Genomic DNA, 25,024 nt, shown 5'->3' on the forward strand with positions numbered 1-25,024 from the left:
CCCTAGCAAAAAGGGCTAACGACAAATCACCTCATGTCTGCTAAAAAGGGGACATTACATAACTTCAGTCAATGCTGAAGAGAACAAGGGTTCTGGGATGGCAGCATGGTATAAATGCAACCAAGAAAGAAAGGGAGCTGGAGAGGGAAACAGAAGACCATTTCTTATGGAAGCAAATACTTAATCTGATACTGTACCAACCAGAATTTCATCCCTATTGATGAATCCCCCAATCCATTGAAGACCCATTCAAATGTCATACCTTTGTAAATCCACAATCAACCCATCCCAAGTGAACAGAGACAGGTGGACAAATGCTCCAACCAGAAGTTTAGTGAGCTCGACAGACCCAGTCATATACATAATGACAGTTGCAAACCAGGAGGCGGCATCTACAGGGAGAAGATTTGGGTTTGCCAAGAGCCAATTCGGGCCAAGCAAAGAGGAGAGAGCAGCTTGAGTGAATTATTGTTCAAGGACCTCCTCTAATATCAAATGAAAGAAAGCCAGATTCAACTAAACAACTTCCTAGTTAATCTTGTGATAACAATTGCATAAAGATTACAAAAACATACAACAAATGCAATACAAGCAAAAGACAAATAACCCAGCAAATACCCTTGGAAAACCCTTCCAAGGAAAAATCTACCAACAAAGGAGTAGTCAATGTAATATCACAATCAACATGATTACAATATATTCACAGATCATCCACTCCTGTGTCCTAATTACCATGTCTAGGAAGATTCCAATAGCATAAACCCCTGCAAAATACAAATTCCTCAACATCTACATCCCAAGCATCCATTAAATAGACCAAGCCCAAACCACAAATGATTTTCCAAACCATAAGTAAAAACCATGGACCAAAAGTGGCACCCAAAAACCCATGCTCATATTCCAACATGTATCTCATGATGGGTCAATGATGGATCATCATTCCCAATGTGGAATGTACCTCCCTATGTCATGACAACCCACCAAGATAAGGAACTCCATTTTGAACTTATTCCTCCTATGGAGCGATGATCTATGATATATCATTTCTTACAGGTTATAAGTTGGTCAAAAGTCAAAAACCATCCATGACCTTTCTAGCCCACTTTGCAACTCCCTCTTGCATGATCTTATACACATTATAGAATCTCTCACACATCATACAATTCCATAGATGAACTTAGACATCTTACATGAAATTAGATGCTTCTTACAACACATCATATTACAAACTACATGTAGCATAAAGTCTTACCTAGAGCGGGGCTCCCTCCTCCATATGGGCACATTTAATATTACAAAATAGTTGACAAATACCAACATTAGGAACTGCAAGGTATATGATACCTGATCAGAACATTTTTTTGCTTGACAGATTATCTACGAGGCACTATGCCATCCTATTCTTGAATATGGATTATATTGAGGCAATCTAACTTTGTTAAAAAGCCCTTCATCAATGGTTTGATGAAGAGGTTATGGCCTCCCCATAATTTACTTTCATTTTTCTATTCTTGTTCTGACGTGATGAAGTAAAATATGTCTGGTGTTGAAACCATGCCAAATAATTCTTGTTAAAAAAAGGTATATATATAATGACAAATAGAGAGCAATCAACAAATCAATATATATATAGTAAAACTCAACAATTTTGGCATTTGAAAAATTAAGCTAACATAAATTAAGCATATCATCTAAATTTTAACACATGCAAATGTTCAAACAAATATTAAGTTTTTCCCAAGTATACGTTCCATCTACAAATGTATTTATAAGAATGTGCATGATCTATAATCATACATACCTGCAAGCAAGTTATAGCTCGACGAAGATCACCTTCGGAAACAGACCCCAGAGTTTTCAAGGCCTATAGAATAAAGATAATTATGTTTATATTTAAAAAGTAAAAACAGCTATAAGAACTTTCAATTTCTACCATAGAATTTTCCAATATTACTTTATACTTAATCAAATCCTTACATCTGAATCAAGGTGAAGGCCCTCCTCATTGCAAATGTGTAGTATTCGATTAGTCATGATATCTTCAACAAGTGGTTTAAATCGAAACTTTGCACATCTAGAAGCAAGTGGCTCAATAATCCTACAAAATTTGCCACATCAAAAACTCAGGAAGCCAAAGAACACAAAGGTTAAAATTCAAACATTTTCATTTCCATTTCCAACTATGGCACCCTAAACTAAGGCATTAGATATAGTGAATGTATCAGCATTAGACATAACTGTTATAGCTCTGAAGTTTCAGAATTTATCTTCACTACATATACAACCAAAAGGAAAACGTACAGATATAATACCTGCTAACATAGTTGCAAATGAAACAGAATCTTGTAACTTTAGAGTGTGTCTCCATGGTACGTCGCAAGGCATTCTATCAATTGGTAAGAAAAATGCTACTCATTATGGATACTCTTTACGCAAAAATATTTCATACAATAAAGGTAAACAAAATATAAAACTAATAAGTTTCATTTATAGCACAGATATAAGAAAATTGTATACCTGAGCATCTTCTGTCATTGAATCTGCCTCATCCAGTATGATGATTTTAAAGGGTGGACAAAGATAACCACTAAAAGTAGCCAAATAAAGGAATAAGCAAAATCAATGAAGCTGAAATTTGAAATACTTTATCAGAATTTTTCAAACTCTAACGAAAAAAAAAATAAACAACCTAAACAAGATCAAAGCAAATTCTACCTATTGGTACTACCAGAACCTACTGCCACTGCTGCAAAGTCCTTAATTTTTGTGCGAACAACATTAATACCACGATCATCACTAGCATTAAGCTCTAAAACTCTTGATTTATATAGCTCTGGCCTGCACATGGGTAATTGTTTTGTCACTGCTCCAACACAAAGAAGTATCATAATCATTATAGAAACAATATTGCTACATTTACCAACAGATTAAGAGCCATACACTCAACTAAATGAAAAAGTACCACACTAGGTTTTGTCACCAATTAATTTTGTTCCAATATTATGTCATCAAAAAAGATCACTTCTATTGCCAAATGGGATGGAAAGCGATTAAAAATTCAGGCTTCAAAAGGAGAGCCCCAAATCCAAACCTCCTGGAAAACATGATAAAGTGCTGAAAGTGAGTAAAATAGCACATCCAGCTCAATGGGAGGGGAAAACTCCCAACAGATGAAGATGGGTGCAGGTCCTAGGTGAATTTTACTTAAAAGATTACCCCTGCCCTGTCCTCCAGCATCCATGGCATCAAAGGTGAAGATCACCCAACAAGGAATTTCACAGATCAAAAAGATAGAAGATCACTTCTCTCCAAAAACTAAAAACTTCGGCTCATGTTCAAGATTTAACAAATTTGACTTCTATTATTTGAATATTTTTCTGCTTTTCTCCTTACATTCCACGATCCAAATATACCATAGAAAACAAGTTACTAGACTATTCTTATTATCAAGATATTCACTTCCTTTTGTTCCTTTTGTTGTGCCTACCTCCATGTACACAAAGCCTTCAAAAGGAAACAAAAAAATGATTTAAAACAAATGAAATCATTCAAAGCACTATCTAACCCACCTAGAGCATAATTTTCTCAAAATCATATATTGCCCCTTGACACACTTCCTGCAATGGGCACAATTCCACAACCCATCAACCAACTGCGACGATCAAATAAACCTTAATTTCTAAGAGTTCTAATGTATTTGAAGATTACCACCAAGCCATGATACCATCTTAAGATCTCCTAAATTGTCGATTTAACTTGTCAAGTGCACAAGAAGTTGCCACATGTCCAATGTCAAATGCTTAGGGAGTGTGATGCTTAGGGACCCATCTTGAGAAGTTTTGATACAGTTGGATCAAGTAGATTGCAACCAATGAGATTGTGACACATAGACAAAATCCCCAATATTAGAGGTGTTTGTCAATAGCATGTTGACCATTGCTTTTTGCAAGTTGAAAAACACAATATGCCATGAGCACAACACCAAATAGACTTGACGAGGCAACCAAGTTAAGGGATTGCTGCAATAGTGCTACACCTAGGCATGAATGATAACTTTTAAAAGAAATTTTTTGCTTTCAGTTTTGGTTAATTCTTAAGTAGTTGGTCACTAGAGTAGGTCAAAATAGGGGTGTCCATCATATCTAACAGATGCAAAGATTGCAAGAGGACACCCTTAATTAATACCGTTACAGCTTGTCCTATGAAAGCAATGGTTTCTATGGCAATTGACTATGAGGGGGAGATGAAAGATGTAGAATTCTTTGCCAACATCCTCATCAAATCAAATGAGTCAATGGAGCTTTAAGAAATTGTCCAAAGTATAATGAACAATGCTAAAAACTAAAATCACATGATTGTTGATTAAGGCAAGATACGACTATATATTTTGGACTTCATGTATCCTTCATTTACTCGACCTAACAATGTGAAATATTGATAGCTGAATCAAGTGGTAAATAAATTTACAGAGGCCAACAAGATCCAAAAGATTATGACTAATGACCAAATATTTCTTGAAGTTGGTGATATGGAAGGTAACTAAACTTTAAATAATCTTTGCTTTTTTCATTTATTATGATTTTTAAGTTTTTTATTATATTTTGATTTACCTACCTTTCTTTAAATATAAAATTAGAAAACAAAATAGGCAATGTTGTAGTTTTTAGATTCTTAATTTTATTGTTTTATTCTATTTTAATATTTGGATTCCTAGTAGGTTGTCAAGAATTGATTTGCATCACACGCAATCATCTTTAGATGACTTTTGAAGGTGCAAGAGGCATTGTGCACTGTGGAAATTCAGCAACAATTTGTGTTGTATAGAGGTAATCAAACATAGATAAGGCCCAAACAGTGGAAGGATTGATCTTATACAAGGATTGATGGGCTTCTGAGGATTTTTTATTTTACACTATGCCCATCATGAGCATGATCAGATTTATTAAAACAGACCAGCCATGCTTGGACAAAATATATGATGGTATCAACTCTGTGATCAAGAAAATAAGAGGCATCGTAGCGATAAAACAGTAGGATCCTTCAAAGAAAATTTTCAAACAAGTAAAAAATAGTTCTTCTCACAACATCTTCTTCCCATCTCTAACTCCTAAAAGATTTTAAAAATTGAGATACTATATTTGCGTGGGGCAGTGCCAACATAAAGAAATGTTGAAATTAGTGACAGGTATGAAGTGACATTCACTAGAATCTTCATTGATCTAGTGGGCAAGTTCAAGAAGTTTATAGCCTCAATAAGTCAAAGCTCCAATGCTCTTCAAAACAAGTAAAAGGACACTCATAATGTGGTGGTACCTACATGGCTAGGGATCAATGTTACCTGCAGCCTCTTGCCATCAAAGCTTTATCACAAACATGTTTTTTAGTCTTTCTTTTCTTTTTTACTCTTAGTCTTTTTATATGTAGATTTTAACTCAATCGGTTGCAAGTTCCTCTTCAACTAAGCACAAATGGGGTATATACTTCTTTATCTACTCAATTAAGTGCAACCTGTTGACAACCAAAAAGTAGAAAGAATTGATGTATTTACATTCCAAGTTGTATTTCATATCAAATAAGCATGTTTAGTAAAAGAAATGGTGACAAGCCATTGGGAAGTGGTGTCAAAATAGCCCAGCTCAAATGTTTCCATTGCACATCTTACCTTGCTCGACAATATTATGGAGGGGCAAGAAACTTCTTCTAATGTCCCCTTTTGGGATTGCCCTAAAATCACAAATTCAATTCAAATAAAAAATGTAAGATTGTTAGAGGTATAACTTTACCATTTAAAATGCCTTTAACAAGATAAACCCTGATTTAAGTCCTACAACCATATTAAACAATATTGGATATATATATATATATAAATCTCAATTATTTCCATTAGGGTTAGTAATCACACATATAAGTACAAATACATATAAATATCAAAATTCATTAGATAGTGTTTGAATGAAGGAGCATGATAGGATCAGCTAGAAGCAACCTTCACACTAAGCCCAAGAGCGGACACTCACCCTCTTGGCCCCATGTGGCAGGCACCTTGTGTTAATGCATGGTAGCTTATCCAAGATAAGATCTTCCTAAACCTTCCTTGTTCTGTTATTTACATGCTTCATGTCAGATTTATATTGCATATGATTATCGGATTGTACAAACATCACTTATCATTATGCTATCGGGCTAACAACCCGATAGCATATTAATGTCAATTATTAATTGGCATTAATATGCTATCGGGGTATTAACCCGATAGCATATTAAATGCTATAAGTCATCGGGTTATTAGCCGATACATACTTGCTATCGGGTGCATAACCATTGGCACCGGTTCACATCTGTTATCAGGCGTAATTATATCGGGCATATTTGTTATCGGGTTTAATGAATACACCGCTTCATTTGGAATTAACATTAGTTAACAACTGCACCGGTTGGATTACATACATCGTGCACTTTGAATCATCGGTGTTTATATGAACCGATTCATTACATTGATCAGTCATTATATTATGATATTACAATATGCTATCGGGTGTTTTGAACCGATAATCAGCATTGTGTTAATGGTATAATTACAAAGGCACCGATCAATGGGTGCATTGATCGGTCATGCCTAAAAGGCATGACCGGTCAATACACCAATTGACCGGTTGCCTAAATGATATATATGCCAATTGAATTCATTTGGAGTAGACATAGAAAATATTAAATGATCTCTCTCCTTCAGACCTGCAGATAAAATCAGAATTATCAGACATTGACATAATTCCTCATATCCATTTATAGCATACATAGTTCATAACTTGTTCTTTAATTGAAATTGAAATAACTTTACACCTTGGACATCCAGCATGGGATGGTCTACCTAGTGGAATGCTTGTAACTACACCCCCTATCCATGTTTCCTTATTCATCATTTTTAGAGCATGATGGGTTTCACTCAAAGGCTTTGCCTACCAACCAATCTACACTATGGAATCCCCTAGAGAATCACATAAGGTGTTGAAAGCCTATCCTTTCCAATCAAATCCAAAAGAAAAGAATGAACGTCTAGTCATTCGGCCTCTTGGCCCCATCTCGGAGGTTGGCATACTTGATGGGGGTGTCAGCGCTGCTGTCTCCTTATCATGTATTTCTTCCTTCACCCCATAATGGGATTATTGGTTGGATCAAAGTATTAAAAGGATCTAAATTAATATAATTGATTATGCATATATTACGAATAATAGCAAGAATGATAATATACATTAGAGGCATTATATTAATTACTTATCATTCCCAAATATTGTTAAAATGCAGACATGCTAAGTGGATCAGCAAGACAAGTATTATGTATTATGCATCATACCAAGTACTTGTAAATATCTAAGTCTTCTAACTACTCTTATTAATTCTGAAATTGATTATCTCTTCCTTGATTGATTGACTTCCTTTTTGAAATGATTGCTTGATTGACATTTGTATGATTGATTGATTGATCAGATGAACTCCTATGATTGTATGATGTGAGGTATTGATGAGTGATGATTAAGTGAATGTTCGTTAGATGATTGATGAGTGATGATGTAATGAAGACTGGTTTGATTTATTGGTGAATGATGATTGAATGAATAGTGATTTGATAGAATGATTTGCTTTGTTTAATAATTGATGATTGCTTTGTGGACCCATGAGTGATGATTGATAAGTCCCTTGAATGATTGGAATTGATCTCTTTTATACTTCATTGGTGAAGAGAGATCAATTCCAATCATTCAAGGGACTTATCAATTATCACTCATGGGTCCACAAAGCAATCATCAATTATCAAACCAAGCAAATCATTCTATCAAATCACTATTCATTCAATCATCATTCACCAATAAATCAAACCAGCCTTCATTACATCATCACTCATCAATCATCTAACGAACAATCACTTAATCATCACTCGTCAATACCTCACATCATACAATCAAAGGAATTCATCCGATCAATCAATCACCACCCTCCATTTCTGCCCTTTGAGAGTAATAAATTATTTTCCAAATTGATCTCCCTTTCCATCTCTTCCTCAAATGAAACCTTCTTCCCTTTATAACTTCCAACGTGATGGAAAGTCACATCTCTTCATCATTGCTTCACTTTGCAAAGGTCATAATCTTTCAAAATTACTACCCTTTCAAAGGATCACAATCTTTCATCATTTCTGTCCTTGAAAAGTCACTTCCTAATTTTCTGCTCATTCCTTTCTCCTTCCATTAATCCTTCATTAATCCCTATGCTCCATTCTTTCTTCCTCCCTCCATTCCATTCTTTGATCGATGCCTGCACTTTTCTGTATTAAACTCAGAATCTGAATTCCTAATCCCTCCTCTTCATATTAATTGCTTACTCTTTTTATACCTTCATATCTCATTGAGGAGACACATCTCTCCCGAAAGAGATATCCATTCAAAAAGGTCATGTCTCGTCGTGCTGTCTTATTATTCAAATCAGATCTGCACTTCTGATTATTGACTAAAATTGCCCTTTCAAATGAAGTTCTCTCCCACTTTTATACCTCATGTTTGAGGGATTCACAACTTTCCATTTCATGCCTTTTGACCATTTGTTAAACTTAAAAAAAATTAATTATTTTAATTTTATTCTTTTATATTTTAATTCTAATTTTATTTTTATACTTTTATATTTTGATTTTATTATTAGTATTTATTATTAAATCCTATTTCAAGATGGGGACACTACACTTCTACATAAGACCTACATAGCACATCTAGTGGGACTGGCACTAGAATTGCTTGTGGTTCTAATAAACCAAGTGGCAATGTCGATGCTCTTGATGCAAAGAAATGTGATGATTATATTGAGTCTCCATATGAACTATGTAGGTTTTTTGCTATTTAACCACTGCAATGATAATATGAAGTTAGTTAAAACCATTTTGATTTATCAATCTCTTAATTACGTTCAACAGTCAAACTTGTTTATTCTGTGTATATCATGGTTAAATATTTCTATTTGGCAAAAATTTATATATTATTTATATAGTCATACCCAAGTTGTACCAAAACTAGTGAAACATTTTGGCCAACCAACATGCAAGTCCTCATACCCATAACATGGTTGGCAACTTAAGCTAAGCCACATGATCTAGACCTAGACAATGACAAGCCACTAGACACACAACACATGGAAGTAGATGAGTTCAAATAAGGACTTGAGGCTGATTGTTACTCCATGCTAATTGCTCTAACATTTTGACATTTCAATGCAAATGAGAATTGCCTGTTGCAGTTTTTGTCATTGAAGTCAAAGGTCAGTTGATGAGTTTCAAAAGAGATTTGAATTTTGGTTGAGCTAGTTGCTTGTTTGCTTGAGCTGGTTGCCTACTTGGTTTAGCTGCTTGCCTATCTGGTTGAGCTACCTTGTTGTCTGCTTAAGCTGGTTGTGTGCTTACTTGTCTGCTGATCAGCTGTTTAGTCTGATTAATATGGCATGTCAGATTAATTTTCCACGTCATCAAGTGTGTTAAAAACAAAAGATAGACTATTGTACTATTGTTTTTTTATGTGGTGTGTTTTTGCCCTACCGATTGAAGCAGCTATATTCATCGTGCGATGAAGAATCAAACAAGTCATAATTGACTTAGTGAAATGAGGCACAATTTCTTTTATGAGCTGCAACAGTTCTAAATGTAACGCCTTGCATTAAAAAAGGAGGGGATCATTTATGGAGCTGTTTTTGGTTGAAAAGTCTTTGTAACAGCTGGATGGCTTATTATTTTGGGCATATTTCTTTGTTTTTCTATGCGTTAAACATTTCTGAGCTTACTGGACGATTAAAACAAGAGAGAATAATGCCGTGTTGGGAAAAATGTGCTGTGATGCCCACAGAAGACGTTTTTGGGCAGCTGGAGACATAAGTTCTGTTTGCTCAACTTCTTCAGAATCGGAAATGATTTTATTCTGTGCTTTTTGGCAGAGTCGTTGTATTTGTTGCTGCGCTACTTCTTTGTCCGTTATAAATTTTTTGGTTCGTATCTGCTAAAAAAAAAAGCAATGTAACTCCTTTGGTTGGATGTGTGGTTGTATTGAAATGCTATAACTTTGGGATTTCGTATTGCCAAAAAACAGGAAAAAATATTTCCTGTGTTCGGTGCTTCAGAATTTTGGATATAACATCTTTTGAGTTCGGATTTTGTAAAAAATATGTTTCTTTTTTTTTAAAACATGATATCTGCGAACTCTTAAATATAGAATTCTGTTCGATATAAGCACGATGAGCCTCATCTTGAAAGTGCGATAATGAATAAGTGTGGTGCCCGAAATGCTGAAGGAAGAGGATTAAGTGCTGTGCGAATTGATTGAGAGTGCGTATTGAATATTTTGTGGAGTGCTGTGAACTGTATTGGAGTGGTCTCTTATTTCTGCTGATTCATTTTCGTTTTTTTCAAAAGCCAATAGAAGACACGGGTTGAGTGCAGATAGAATGATTATAGTCTATTTACTGTGTCATTAGAGAGTTGAAACGATGGGTGTGGATTGCAGAATATTTTTTGTGTATCTTTGATACTGTTGGGCAATCTATGAAAGATGTTATCTTTTGAGCTGCTAGAGGAAGGAAGAGTAACTGCTGCAAAATACTACAGGGTTGTGATGGCATATACTCAGGCAAAATAGCCTGGTTTTTGATGAATCTTGTCTCAGTAATTTGAAGACTGTATTTATTATTGTCATGTCGATTGAGAAAGGATTTGTAGCTCAGAGCTGTGCATTATTTGTACCTTTAGGTGCATAGAGGCATTCATGTTTCTTATTTTGAATTTCTGGAGTTGATGTTCACTTTATGCCTCTGTTGATAGGAGTCGATGCTCTTAGTAAGTTGGTGCTCGCTTATGTAAATTGAGTTGGTGCTCATTGGGTTGGGGACGCAGCTATTCTGGCTCCAAAACGGCAGTATGGTGTGCATAAAATGCAAGTTAGTCACACGTTTTACACCATAGATTTTGCAAACAACGGCTGCGATTGACTAACATGTCAATAACACCGTGTACAATTTGGCCATTTTGGAGCCAGAATAGCTGCGTCCTTGGGTTGGTGCCTATTCTGTTAATGAAAGCTTTTGTACTGTGGTTTTTTATCGGAAAAGTTTTCCATGAGAAATCTGGTGTCTGCATCTTAAAGGCTATGCTTTTTAAGTTTTTATGTGATTTAAGCTTCTGAAAGTTTTAAAACCTGAAATACTGATTCACCCCCCCCCCCTTTCAGTATTTCTTGTGTGCTCTTCATTGCCATCATTGGATTATATAACATATGAGACTCTTTTATTAGTATATTGTTGCTTGTGATTATCATTCTAGACAGTAAATGAATCATAATGATACATTCATTTATAAAGTACATGATTTCTAAAAATTTATGTTTCATTTCATCTATAATTTGATATCTTTGCAATGCTTAATTTACTTATAAATTCCAGAATGTGTAACGACACTAACCAAAAACATATATCTATAATTTTGCACAAATATCTATTCTTTTAGATCTTTTAGCTTGACAACCTCTATTGTCCCTAACATGTAGCTTGTCACAACCCATCATCACAAAAACTTGTCCTTTTGTTTACTGCATCACTACCATAGAAATATAATGCAACAACAATCGTGCAATGCTTATCTTTCAATTACTTGTGGGGCTATACAAGTTTATGATTCAAGGTCTTGAATTCCATCCATTCCAAAGTGGTTCACGTATTTTGAATATTAAACTAACCCAAGGGATTACATTAGAAATTTATGAGAATTTTATTGTGATGGATGTGTAGATTCATTAGTTACAACAATATCACAAATATAAATATAAATTTAAAATTATTATCATAATGAATGATAATAACAATGTAGCAAACATGAATTCAACAGTAAGTCTTAATATTGACAAACATCATGATATAATAAAAACATCCATTGTGGCGATTTTTCGGCACTTGGCGAACTTTCGGCATGCAGGAAGAGGGTTTGAAGTTCCGCTGGGGAGATGAAGCGGCCGTCGATCCCCTTCCCTCGCCAAATCCTTTTGGCACCCAGATGGATCATGTGCCTCAGTGGGTATTTCGGAATGGTCAGTGGGTGGACATGGCTGTCCGACAAAAGGATTCTTCAGGTCTTCCTCTCCGTCATGCTCGTGTGGGGAATGAGGCTTTGCCTTGGATTAAAAATGGTAGGCATGATTTCCATTCGTTCCCATCTTCAGAGTATTTTCAAGGGTTCTTTCGACAGTCAAATGGACGGGGCCATAAAAGAGGGTCAAAGGCTCTTGGTGTTCAGCGGTATGGCTCGAGAGGTGGCAATTTTAGGGCTTCCCAAGCTGTTAATAAGGCACGGCATTGGGGGGCAAATATGGAACCTAGGGTTGTCGTTGTAAAACAGAAGTTGGGCGCTTCTTTGAGGAAGGAGAAATCGGAGGAAGTTGTTCGCCCTCTACCGATACCCAAGACGTCTCTGAAATCAAACTCTGTATGGCTTCCGGTACCTTCAATTGATGCTTCTGATGTTTCTCTGGGGAAAAAGGCTCGTGATCTCCAGGCTCTTGCAGTCATTATTCAGGTTTGGGGAGACTTTATTCCTCTTTCAAAGCTTCAATGTAAGATCCACTTGCACTGGTATGGAACCTTATATTTTCAAGTTTTATCTGCAAGTGCTTTTATTGTTGTGTTTGATTCTCCTGAGGCTAGAGATAAGGCTTTAGAGGTCCCAATTTTTTGGTTGGGTAAGAATTTGGTTTTTGTTGAAATTTGGAAGCCCTTCTTCGAGTCCTCTTGGGTTTCTTCTAAACGGGTTCCTGTCTAGTTTAAACTCCCTCAGTTGCCTTCTAAATTTGTTGAGTCGGATATTTTAAAGCAAATTGGGGATTCCCTTGGCAAATTTTTAATGTCACATTCTATTTTTGAGGATGGCTATTTCTTGGTTAAAATTTGTGTTCTTCTTGATGCGAATGTGACTCCTCCTCGAACTTGCAACATTCGGTCCTCTGCAGGTATTTGGCGTCAAAACCTTGTAAAGGATTCATTAGAGTTTTCTCGTTCTTCAGTTGTCATGGATTCGGCTTTGTTTTTTGATATGAAAAAGATTAGATTTGCTTCCAGACCTATAGATTCTTCTGTTGATAGAAATCCTGAATGATTTTCTTGGAATTTTGTGCCCTCTGTTTTAAAAGATTCTCACATTTCTCCTCGCACTTCTCCTTTGGATAAAAATGTTTCAGTTGGCATTAATAAAGATTTTGTTCCTTCACAAGTCTTGGGTCAAGATAAGGAGGCTTGTGTGGGTAATGTTAATCCCTTGACTACAGCTTCTGGGAAATGTGTGGGTCTGGAAAAAGAAAAGTTGGCTGTTAAGGATTCTTCTTTGCCTGTTAGCCCTGCTAAGTTAGCTTTTAATGGACATACTTTGGTTTCTCATAGCCCTCTTATCATTCTGGATGATGATCTTATTGCTCAAGTGCAAGCTATTGTTAATAATAATGACATTGTATTAAATTCTGATCTAGCTGATAAAGTAATAACCTCGATTAAAGCTGACTTAGGTAGGTTGGACAATGATTTATCTGCTTTCCCTATTAGTAATTCCTTTGATTTGCTCAATCCAGAAAGGGCTTTGGTTCCCTTTGTTCTTGGTGATCCACTGCATGCTATTAGGGAGGAGGGCAGGGATCAAGGTAAGGAGAAGGCCCTTGTAGGAACTGCTCCTCCAGATGGCTTACCTTTGATTTAGTCCCCGTTGTCGCCTGCTTCTTCTTTTTGCACTCCTGCAAAGAGGGGTCAAAAGCCTAAGCATGTTAAAACTCAATTGGAGATTGATGCTGGTATCCAATCAACTCTTCTTGTTTCTTTGGATTCTTCCAAGAAGAAGAGGTCCAAAAAACCTTTTAGTCCGTCAGTTACAAGAGCCTTGGCTTCTAAAAGGAGCTTTCAAAAGGAGTTTGTTGTCGGAAATGTCTCTCACACTCCAAATTGTGAAAAGAGGGGAGCCGATGCCTCCCCTCTGGTCCAATGAAAATAATATCCTGGAATGAATGCCCCTAACAAGAGACGATTGATTGAGTCTCAATTGGATTTAATGAAGTGTGATATTGTGATGTTACAAGAAACTAAGTTAGATTTATCTTCAGCAGATATGTTATTTACCTCTTGGAAAGCTTGGAAGTTTTGTGCCTCTCCTTCTTTAGGGGCATCTGGAGGCCTTGCCTTTCTTTGGAAAGATTCTACTTTGGACCTCTCTTTGGTCGCCTCTTCATCAAATTGGATGCTTGGTTTAGTTAAGAGTAGGTTATCAAATATTAAATTTTGGCTTTTTAATGTTTATGGCTCTGTTGGGTTGGTGGAAAAAAGGAAACTTTAGGAAAGTCTGGCTTTGATTGCTTCTCCTTTGATGAATGCCTTCTTGATTTTTGGGGGTGATTTTAATGCAATTTCCTGTTTAGAAGAGAAAGTTGGGAGGATCATTCCTAATAAACATACTATTGCTAATTTTTGCCTCTTTATCAGCAAATTGAATGTAGTTGATTGTAAACCTCAAAATGGCCCTTTCACCTAGACTAATATGTGGAAAGATTTCTGTCAAATTGCTGAAAGATTGGATCGATTTTTGGTATCTGATAACTGGTATAACTCTGGTCAGGACTTCTTTTCCTCAGTTTTACCTTTTTCTGGGTCTGATCGCTTTCCTATAATGCTTTCTATTCTGGAGGATAGGGCTCCTAGGAAGCTTCCTTTCAAATTTGAGCCGATGTGGTTCAGGGATCAGTCTTTTTTGCCTCTTTTAAGGCAATGGTGGTTGTCTACTCTATATGTTAATTGTAGTACCCCTGCCCTAATTAGATTCTAATTTCGGTTTGACCTTGGTTAATTTATCATGTTATAATGTTATAGTCAGATGTTTTGATTATTGTGTGTACCGGTTAATGTGGTTTTCACATCAATTTGTAAGTAAGCTTATTAGTTCTCCTGATTCGTGTTATTAATCTCGGGCTAACACTTTTATTAAATATATATATGTATGCATGTGTGATTCATAGTTGCAGGAGATTGCAGGTACAGTACCGCATGGGTGCAAGGTTCGTCTCCACTTAGATTCGCAGGTTTGAGTGTTCCTCATTGGCCCTTAGAAATTGGATTAGATGGTCGTGAGACCTTCGTTTGACCATAGTTGTGCTCAAGTGAGCCTCGTCAGCCGTTCGTCAATATCCCTTTTGGTGGGATATGCAGGTCGTCTATCTGTTTGGCTTTCTTGGGTTGCATGTTTTGTGTGTGGTTAAATTGAGTAATTAATCCTTAATGTTTAATTTGATTTAATGTGTGTTTACGCATTAGTAATTAAGGGACTAAATTAAATAGGTTCCCTTTATGCGATTAATCGTTAATTAGAATTGCTCAATTCAAGTTGGTAGCAAGTTCGATTAAATGGTTAATTTTAAATGATAAATTTATTCTGTTTATGCTTTTGGAAAGGAAAGATTTAAATTTATTTGAAATAGAATTAATTTAATTTCTTTGCCCTTCTATTAAAATTTTTAAAAAAAATTTTAAAAATGGGTTTGGCTGTTCTTGATGATTTTTGTTTAAACTCCATTGAAGGTTTTCTGATTAAGTTTTTATTGAGAAATTAATTTGGGGTCTGGCTGATTCGTTGAATCAATTTGTGGGAAACGATTCTTTTGCCCAAATATGGTTTTAGTTGGAAAAATTTGCCTATTCTGAAGGTTTTTCAACGAAATTTTATTATCATGAATACCATGGGTATTCTGGAAATGGTTTTAGTCTCTGTATGAGACTGTGTATTAATTAAAACTGGGGTTCTATTTTGGAAGTTTTGTTTTAAAAAATAAAAATAAAAATAAATAAATTAAACCCCACGTGGCAAGGAAAATCACCACCACGCGGGGAGGTAGCAGGCTACCAGGGGTAGTGGCTGCTACCAGATGGTAGCAGCGCTACCAATGGTAGCGTGGGCTACCAAGGGGCCCACGTGGGTACCCCCCTCCCTAATGGGTTTCGCATTTTTTTTTATATTTTTTTATTGTAAAAAAAAAAATATAATATTTAAATAAAGTTTTAATTATTTAAGTTAGTCATTAAATAATAATTTATGATTAATTTGTTATTAATTAATTGTATAATGGTAAATATACATTAATTAATATTCAAATTCTATTTTTGTTAATTCAGGTATATTTTTCTAAATATATACTAATTGTTGTAAATTATGAATTTAGGTATATATAAAATTACATATATACAAATTAATATCCTTAGCTGGTATATTATTTTAATATATGGTTGGGAACTTTATTTCGTTGGGAAATGATTATCCAGTTTAAGTTTCCTTAAATGTATTTTTCTATTTTTTGGAAAGTATATGCTAGATTTGGAGATATGAGAGTGGATTATTTATTTCGAAAAAGAATAAGAATGATGTTTTATTTTGAACAATAAATATCATATGAATATTTGATTTTATATCATTGGCTGTTCTGCATATAGAATATTTATGTTAATGTGAATTTGATTTAAAAACTCATGATGAAATATTTATGTTATGTTATGATGCATATGAACTTAGCGAGTTAGAAAACCATGAACGACCTGTACCTAGATGAGGTAGATAACTGCAATCAAACTTAGATCCTTTAGAAAACTGGATTGATTTTTAATGTTTAATCAATATGGAAAAAAATTGTCTTTTCCGGTTATTGCCTATGCATGTTTAATTTTTTGTATTCGCATTTGCTTATGAAATGGCAAGTCCTTGATTGTGATTGTTGGTTATTGTTGTTTGTTGATTTGGGTACCTGCTTATGTCCTTGATCTCGAGTATTTATTGTTTTCATGTGATGGTTTGTATCCAGTCATGTCCTTTATGCGGATGTTGAATGTTGGTTTGTGGTTGACCATAGCTGGTCAGGTCTCTAGTTAGAGTACCGTCAGTCAGTGCACCCCGTATGAAGTCTTGTTTGACCAAGTGGGTATTCCTATCGTTTTGAACTCCGTTTGCTTGACCTTGTGTATTCCTTGGTTTAGGAGTTCGTTTGAGTATAGCCTAGTGTCATTTGGGAAAGTGGCTTTCGATTGAGGGTCGCGCCCAAAGTGGTTGCTGGGCAACCCATCGAAAGTGTGTCTAAATAAGTGATAACCTAATAGCATATTAGAGAGTTAGTTAATGAATCACTAAGGAAGATAATTGTGCCTCACGTATGAGATGAGTGCTAGTACAGACTCGGCATGCAATGGGAAGGCCTAAAATGGCAAACCATCAACCTTGTCTTCACGAAAGGTTGTGTTGGGTCCACATAAGGCTTGGATGGGCTGGAGGTTCGGATTAGGTTGCCAGGGTAACCCAGTGGATGAGGTTGGAACCTATGAAGACTTGCCATGGTAACCATATCAGATTATATGATGACACTTGTCCCTTATGTTCGCTAGTGTGTTGTTGTGTTGTCTTGATAGGAGCACTGTTGTGGAGTCGTCCTGATGTCTATGCCCCTGTGAGAACCTAATATCCATGTTAGACCATGGGATGCTTATGATGGATTAAGAAGACTTAGTTTTGCGGATGCTCCAGTTGATCTTTTGTAATTGCTTCTTATTATGTTCAATTGGATCATTTCCTATTCAGGGATCATTCATGTATTTATTTGACCGATGTGGTCGTATGTATTATTGGTTATGTTCGCCTTGATGGCAGGATTGTAAATGATGTGACCTTATGTATTCTTCTCTATTATTTAATTATCAGAGGGGTCTTGCAATTGAGCAGACCCGGAGATGTAGCCCTCTAGGGGTGAACTCCAATATCATTTCGGTGTTATGTGATGTTTATGTTCTTATGTTTCCTTTTTAGTTTAGTATGTATGGATGGCATTATGTTAAAATGTATAATGTGGATTAGATGAAGTTAATCTTAAATGCATGTATGTAGTCATCTTACTAAATACAGTAATTTGGATCATGAAAGAATTTAGATTAGAATAATGGAATATATTCAGTTATTGATAGCACAATTAAGTATGCATGAAAAGTATTCATTAGTTTATGATGAAATTTAAGTACGTTATAAAATTAGATGCATGATTTAAGTTTTAATGAAAGTTTGAACGTAATGTATGGTTAAAATTTATTGGATGAACCTTAAACATGTTATCTATACTTTTAACCTCAATGGATGAACCTTATCATGTTATCTATATTTTTATCTTACCGAAAGAAATTTATCCTTGTTTAAAGTATCATCATATCATTAAGTTTATCAGCTTAATTGGATGAATTTGCATAAGCTGAATTAAGTAAACACGTTGGGAAACTCTTTAGGTGTTATTTTAGTCTTCCGTTGTGTTATGTGAACTTATGATATCTCATTGTATCTTTATGATGTGTTTAATTTTATTTTTTTTAAATTATTTGCACTCTATTCTTGTGTTTTAGCTTAATCCCTTCGGGGTTTCCTGGCGGGGCATTACATTAATGGATCAAGGATGTTTCAGATAGCTAAGAAATTGGCTTTCTTGAAAAATAAAATCAGAGTTTGGAATACTTTTCATTTTAAGAACATTTTTGGGGAAAAAGCTAGGATTCAGGAGAAAATAGAGAAGATTAATAAGGCTATCTTGAGCTCGAATATGTCTTCTTTGTCTTTTGATAGGCTTAAGTGTTTGAAAAGTCAATTGGAGGAAGTTTTGGCTAGGGAAGAATCTTATTGGAGGCAGAAATCTAGGAATCTTTGGTTATCAGAGGGGGATAGAAATACCAAATTTTTTCACTCTTCAACCAAGTTAAGGCGTCAGCGTAATAGGATATCCTATATTATTGATTCTCATGGGAAGAGTTTATCAGATGAGAATGATATTGCTTCTGAAGCAGTAAATTTCTTTAAGTCTCTACTATCGGCAGAGCCTGTCTTCTTAGACAATACCTTTGTAAATTCAGTCCCCCCTTTAGTTAGTCATGAGGATAATAGGATGCTTATGGCTCCCTTCTCTTTGGAAGAGTTAAGGGAGGTGGTTTTTTCCATGCGTCCGGAAAAGGCCCCGGGTTCAGATGGGTTCACGACTCTATTTTTTCAAAAGTGTTGGGACTTTGTGGGTAATGATGTTTTATTAGCCTTGGAAGAGTCTAGGCGGAATAGAACTATTGTTAATGTTTGTAGCTTCAGTCGAATGATCATTTAGAATACATATAACATATGTTGATTAATAATAATATATTATTATGTTATATTATTATATTATTATTAATCATATAAAATTTAATATTCAATATTAATCTATTATATTATTCTGAATTAATAATTGATTGATGAAACATTATAATATTGATTAAATTATTATAGTTAAAGGAGAGACATGTCCGTTCAAGGACATGCCTCTCCAAAGGAATATATATAGTATAATGTTATTCAATTTGAGAACACATAGAATTCCAAGAATGCAAGTATCAGATTGAATCAGATATATACATTAAAATACATCCAATAAGACTTGGGAAAATCAACATGGTATTAGAGCTCAGGCTTGTGAAGTTTAATTTGGAGGTTGGAGAGGGTTGGAGAATTCAGTTTTTTCTAGAATTTTCAGTCTGAAATATGCCATTGTACGGCCCTTGGTTGGCCTCAAAATGAGGACTATAATATATGGATGGAAAGACCTGTGTTTCTAGTTTTCAAATATGTTTATCTCATCAAATTTGATTCAGTTTTGTGCAAGATATGACGACTTTGGTGCAAGTCACTTGAAACCCTACCTAGGGTTAGCAGTTTTGGGAAAAATGTCATAACTTTTGTTTTAACCATTGGATCTGGCTATAACTTGGAGGAAATGTTTGTAATTAGATTGTCTAGCATCTCACCAAAGAGATTGGATAAAATTGGTAAATTGCAAAAGTTATTAACGACTGTGTGTGGCAGATCATAATGAAAGTGTTGATCAAAATTATGAAAATGTTCTACATCATTCAAAGGGAATTATGATGAGAGATGATTCATGCGTGATATTTATTATATGGGCTCACCTTATGAAAGGAAATGTTTTAAACTTAAGATAAGTATTCCATGTTTTATTAAGGCACATGAATTATTGAGTTTGTAATTTATGCTATAATATTGGCTAGTAAAATCTTGTATGCTTCTATCATTGGCATTTCTATTCGAGATAATTTAGTTTATGAGCTATTTATAATCTCTCTCTGACATACCTTCAAGACGAAAGCACAATAAAATTGAATTAAAGGGAGAAATAAATTGATGCTTATAAACGAATTGATGATTGAGACCAGATGCAAAGGGAGTCTGACATTTCAAAAGAGGACAAGAGGTTGATACAAGAACTTGAGCTTCAGAGGGAGCAGATGGTTCAGTCAACTTGTGACAATTTCGATCATAGTGATTGAGAGGGATTTTCACTATTGAAGGTGAAACACTTATGAGGTAAAACTTGATTCAATTGATTATTATACTAATGAAATCATTTAATGCCTTATGGGCCCTGTGTAAATCATAAGGAAGTGACGACTTCCAAATGATTTCCACTTGTATTTTTGAGGTTATTGGAACGTGACGATCTTACAATAACTTGAGCTTGTGGATAGAATCGCCGACAAAGGCAATCCACATGAGAGCTCATGGATTGAATCGTCGACTGAGGCAATCCACGTAAGAGCTTGTGGATAGAATCGCCGACTGAGGCAATCCACGTGAGAGCTCATGGATAGAATCGCCGACTGAGGCAATCCACACAAGAGCTTATGGATAGAATCGCCGACAAAGACAATCCACGCAAGAGCTTGTGAATAGAATAGCCGACGGAGGCAAATTCACACCTTGAGACTATGGTTGATGCAAATACTCCCCTGTGATGAGCATCATATGGTTGATGCAAATACTCCCAATATCATGAGATGATATTTTTGAGTTATGGTGAATATCACGTGCCTTGATATTCTTATTTATACCATACTTCCTGATATCATAGTGAGATAATATTTTCTCTATTCCATAATTAATCTAGACTTAATGCATTTGCATTGATTTTATCTTCCCTAGCTAAGAGGGAGTGTTAATTATGTTTTGTGTAGCTATGGTGAGGGCCATAAGTGTTGACATGGGAGATCACTACACATCCTGTTTGATCATCCTCCCTAGCTAAGAGGGAGTGTTAATGTTTGTAGCTTCAGTCGAATGATCATTTAGAATACATATAATATATGTTGATTAATAATAATATATTATTATGTTATATTATTATATTATTATTAATCATATAAAATTTAATATTCAATATTAATCTATTATATTATTCTAAATTAATAATTGATTCATGAAATATTATAATATTGATTAAATTATTATAGTTAAAGGAAAGACATGTCCGTTCAAGGACATGCCTCTCCAAAGGAATATATATAGTATAATGTTATTCAATTTGAGAACACAGAGAATTCCAAGAATGCAAGTATCAGATTGAATCAGATATATACATTAAAATACATCCAATAAGACCTGGGAAAATCAACAACTATTTTCAAGGAACTTAACAATACTCTCATTGCTATTATTCCTAAAGTGGATCATCCTAGCTCCTTTTCTGATTTTCGCCCTATTGCTTTTTGTAATACTTTATATAAAAAATTTACCAAGGCAATTTCGGTTAGATTGGCCACGCTCCTTCCCAAGATTATTTCTATTGATCAAGGTGGCTTTGTGCCTGGTAGGGAAACTCCGGAGGGTGCAATTGTCACCCATGAGATCCCGCACTCCATTTCGAGACAAAAAATTTCGGCTATGATTCTGAAACTTGCAAGCTTAAAGCTTATGATCAGTTAACTGGCAGTCTCTTGTTGCTGTATTGAAGTGCTTTGGATTTGCCCATAGTTGGATTAAATGGGTCTTCTCTTGCATATCTTTTGCTCGATTTTCGGTTTTGATTAATGGATCACCTTCTGGGTTTTTCTCTTCCTCTCGGGGAGTTAGGCAAAGGGATCCTTTGTCCCCTTTTTTGTTTATACTTTTGGCAGAGGCTTTAAGCAGGGCTATTTCTAATGCTACAGCATCTGGCCTGTGGAGGGGTATTAGAATAGAGGGTTATCCTTTTTCGCAATCCCATTGTCTTTTCGTGGATGATACTCTTTTGTTTGGTTCTGCTTCTTTGCCAGAGGCTCGAGTAATCAAGAAGATTATTAATGATTACTCTTCTTTTTCCCGTCAGAAAGTGAATGTTTTAAAATCCAAGGTTTTCTTTTTGAATGTATCCCCTTGGTCAAGGATAGGCTCACTCAATTTTGGGGCTTTCAAGTGGGTGCCTTTCCTTGCAAATACTTAGGCATTCCTTTTTTCATTGGGGCGGATAAAGTGGTGCATGTGATTCCGTCCATAATTTCTTCCTGGAATCATAAATGGCTCACATTGGCGGGTAAGATTCTTCTAATTAAGTCAATACTTCATGCCATTCCTATATACCTGATGTCTATCTTGAAAACTCCCCCCAAAGTTATCCAGGACCTCAAGTTGTCTCTAAGATCCTTTCTTTGGAATGATAACATTGGGGGCAAAAAGAAGCTTCCCCTTCTGGCTTGGGATAAAGTTTGCCTTCCTAAAGAGTTGGGAGGTGTAGGCATTCGAGATTTAGTGTCCCAGAATAAAGCTTTGGGGGCTAAACTTGTTTGGAAATTATATAAGGATCCATCGACTAAATGGGCATCCATTATGTTTACTAAGTATTTAAGGGGAGCCCCTAGAGAGAGGATTTTCACAGCCTCATCTCTTCCAAAAGGTTCACCTTTTTGGAACTTTCTGGTTAGTTGTAGATCGGTCATCCTTCCGCACCTTTCTTGGGTTATCCATAATGGGAAGAAGGCTAGGTTTTGGGATGAAGTCTGGAATGGGCATTCGGCATTGTCTTCCATTCGAGATTGGTCTCCTTTGTCTGATATTCTTTCTGATCTTTGGGGGGTTTTTGTTGCAGATTATTTTGTCATTGATTCTTCAGGTCCTTATCCAGTATCCCGATGGAAGTCTATTGCTTTCCTTCCCATTGAGAATGAGCTTAGAATTGCTTTTGAGGAAGAACTTTGGAATTGATCTCGTCTTTCAAGATAAAGATGATATTTTGGTTTGGACTAAAAGTGTTTCAGGTTCTTACTCGGTAAAGGAGGAGTATAAATCCTTGTCTCGTTCCTCTTCTTCCTTCCATTGGCCTTTTCATCTTTTTTCGCATTCGGCATGTCTTCCTAAAGCTGGCTCTTTTGCTTGGTTGGCAGTTCAAGATAGAGTCCTCACGGGATGAGACTAGATAGACTTGGGATTAATGTGGCTTTCCCTTGTGTGTTTTGTGGTTTTTTTATGGAAACCATGGATCATGTGTTCTTACATTGTCCGTTTGCTATGGAATGTTGGTATTGGTTATTTGGAATGCTTGGTTGGTCCTCGGCTATCAGTCCTAGTTTATTATCACATTTTCGGGCTTGGCCTTTGCTGTATTCATCTTCTTTTTACTCCTCTATCTAGATTGTGGCACCTTCTATTGTATTTGGAGCATCTGGCTGGAGAGGAATTCTAGAATTTTTAATAACAAGTCTGCTTCACTGAAGGAGGTTATTGACAAGATTCAATCCTCCATTTCTAAGGTGGTTCTTTCTTATATCTATAAAAATTTGGAACATCTTAAGTCCTTTTCTCATTGGGATAATTGGGTTACATGGAAATGGAGCTCACTTCGAGTCATCCCTTCTCACAAGGCGGTAACAACTAGATTGTCCTCGCTTGTCAAACGTAGGATGGCCAAATTTTGATGGGGCCGCTAAAGGGTAATCCGGGGAAGGCTGGGGTTGGGGTAGTCATTTTTTATCATAATTCTAAGATTGTTAAAGCTGTTGGCAAATATATTGGTGTCAACTCCAATAATGTTGCTGAATTCCGAGCATTATCTTTTGGTCTGGATCTTGCCATATCTTTGGGAATTAAGGACATCATCATTGAAGGGGACTCAATGTTGGTCTTTCAGTCAGTGTCTGCTAAGCAATGTGTCTCTTGGCATATGCAGTACTTGTTAGAGCGCATCCTTACACAACTTAAGTGTTTTTCTACCTTTTCTATATCTCACTGTTATAGGGAGATAAATGTTATTTCAGGCTATTTGGCTAATAGGGTTGTTGTTGAAGGAGCTGAGTATTTGGAGGTTTCCCCTCGAGATATCCCTGCCTCTTGTATTTGTATTCTCTTTTAAATAGATCGAATATGCTTGTAGCCTGTATTACACTCCTTGTTGGATGTGGTTTTTCTTTCGCATGTGACATTGAGGAGGGTGTTGTCTGCCTTATCATAACTCCCTTGTTAATGGCATATTCGGTAAGTATCTCTGTATGGAGCAAGGTGGGTGTGGAGGCTACAATCGTGTGCGCTACAGTAGTATAATAGATTGGGCGTAATTGTAGCCTACTTTATTTTCCTTGTTGGGTGTGGTTTTTCTTTCGTATGTGACATTGAGGGTATTGTCTGCCTTATGATATCTCCCTTGTTAATGGCATATTCGGTAAGTATCTCTGCATGGAGCAAGGAGGGTGTGGGGACTGCAATCGTGTGCCATGTACTGTTGGCTTGGCATGTGCTCATTTTGCTCTTCATAGGTCTGTTGTGGTCTATTTTTCATGTTAATGCTCTATTTTCTGTATATGAAAGTAGTATGAGTACCCGGACTTGTTAAACGTATTATTTAGGTTGTACTCTTTAGTTGTAAATCTGTTGTTCTGTGAGGGCATATTCATTTCATCATATCTTTCTGGCGGCTTTGTGTGCTAATCATGTTATGATATGTTAGGAAGGTTGTTTCGGGTATCATTGCTGGAGTGTGCTTTTTGCGTACTATTCACTTGCTCGACTATTTTATGATGGTTACCTTGATAGTTTGATTTCTGTTTGGGTAATCAGTGGTAGTCGTGTTTTTGTACCATGATAGTGCTTCATTATAGTTGGGTGATTTCATGCTGCCAGCCTGGTTTT

The 25,024-nt window shown here is 35.8% G+C and overlaps 1 protein-coding gene across 2 annotated transcripts in view; it reads right to left on the reverse strand.

Moving 5' to 3' along the window:
- Nucleotides 1–25,024, reverse strand: part of LOC131074932 (replication factor C subunit 2) — a 118,194-nt gene that overhangs the window by 50,303 nt on the left and 42,867 nt on the right. For both annotated transcript variants that reach the window (XM_058011672.2, XM_058011671.2), the window contains exons 4-8: nt 2,716–2,838; nt 2,518–2,587; nt 2,313–2,386; nt 1,978–2,098; nt 1,802–1,864 (exon numbers count right to left, since the gene is read on the reverse strand). In XM_058011672.2, coding sequence (XP_057867655.1) covers nt 1,802–1,864; nt 1,978–2,098; nt 2,313–2,386; nt 2,518–2,587; nt 2,716–2,838 — 451 coding nt within the window. The remainder of the gene's footprint in view (nt 1–1,801; nt 1,865–1,977; nt 2,099–2,312; nt 2,387–2,517; nt 2,588–2,715; nt 2,839–25,024) is intronic.

Source organism: Cryptomeria japonica, chromosome 5, assembly GCF_030272615.1.
Source record: "Cryptomeria japonica chromosome 5, Sugi_1.0, whole genome shotgun sequence".
Classification (NCBI taxonomy): Eukaryota; Viridiplantae; Streptophyta; class Pinopsida; order Cupressales; family Cupressaceae; genus Cryptomeria; species Cryptomeria japonica.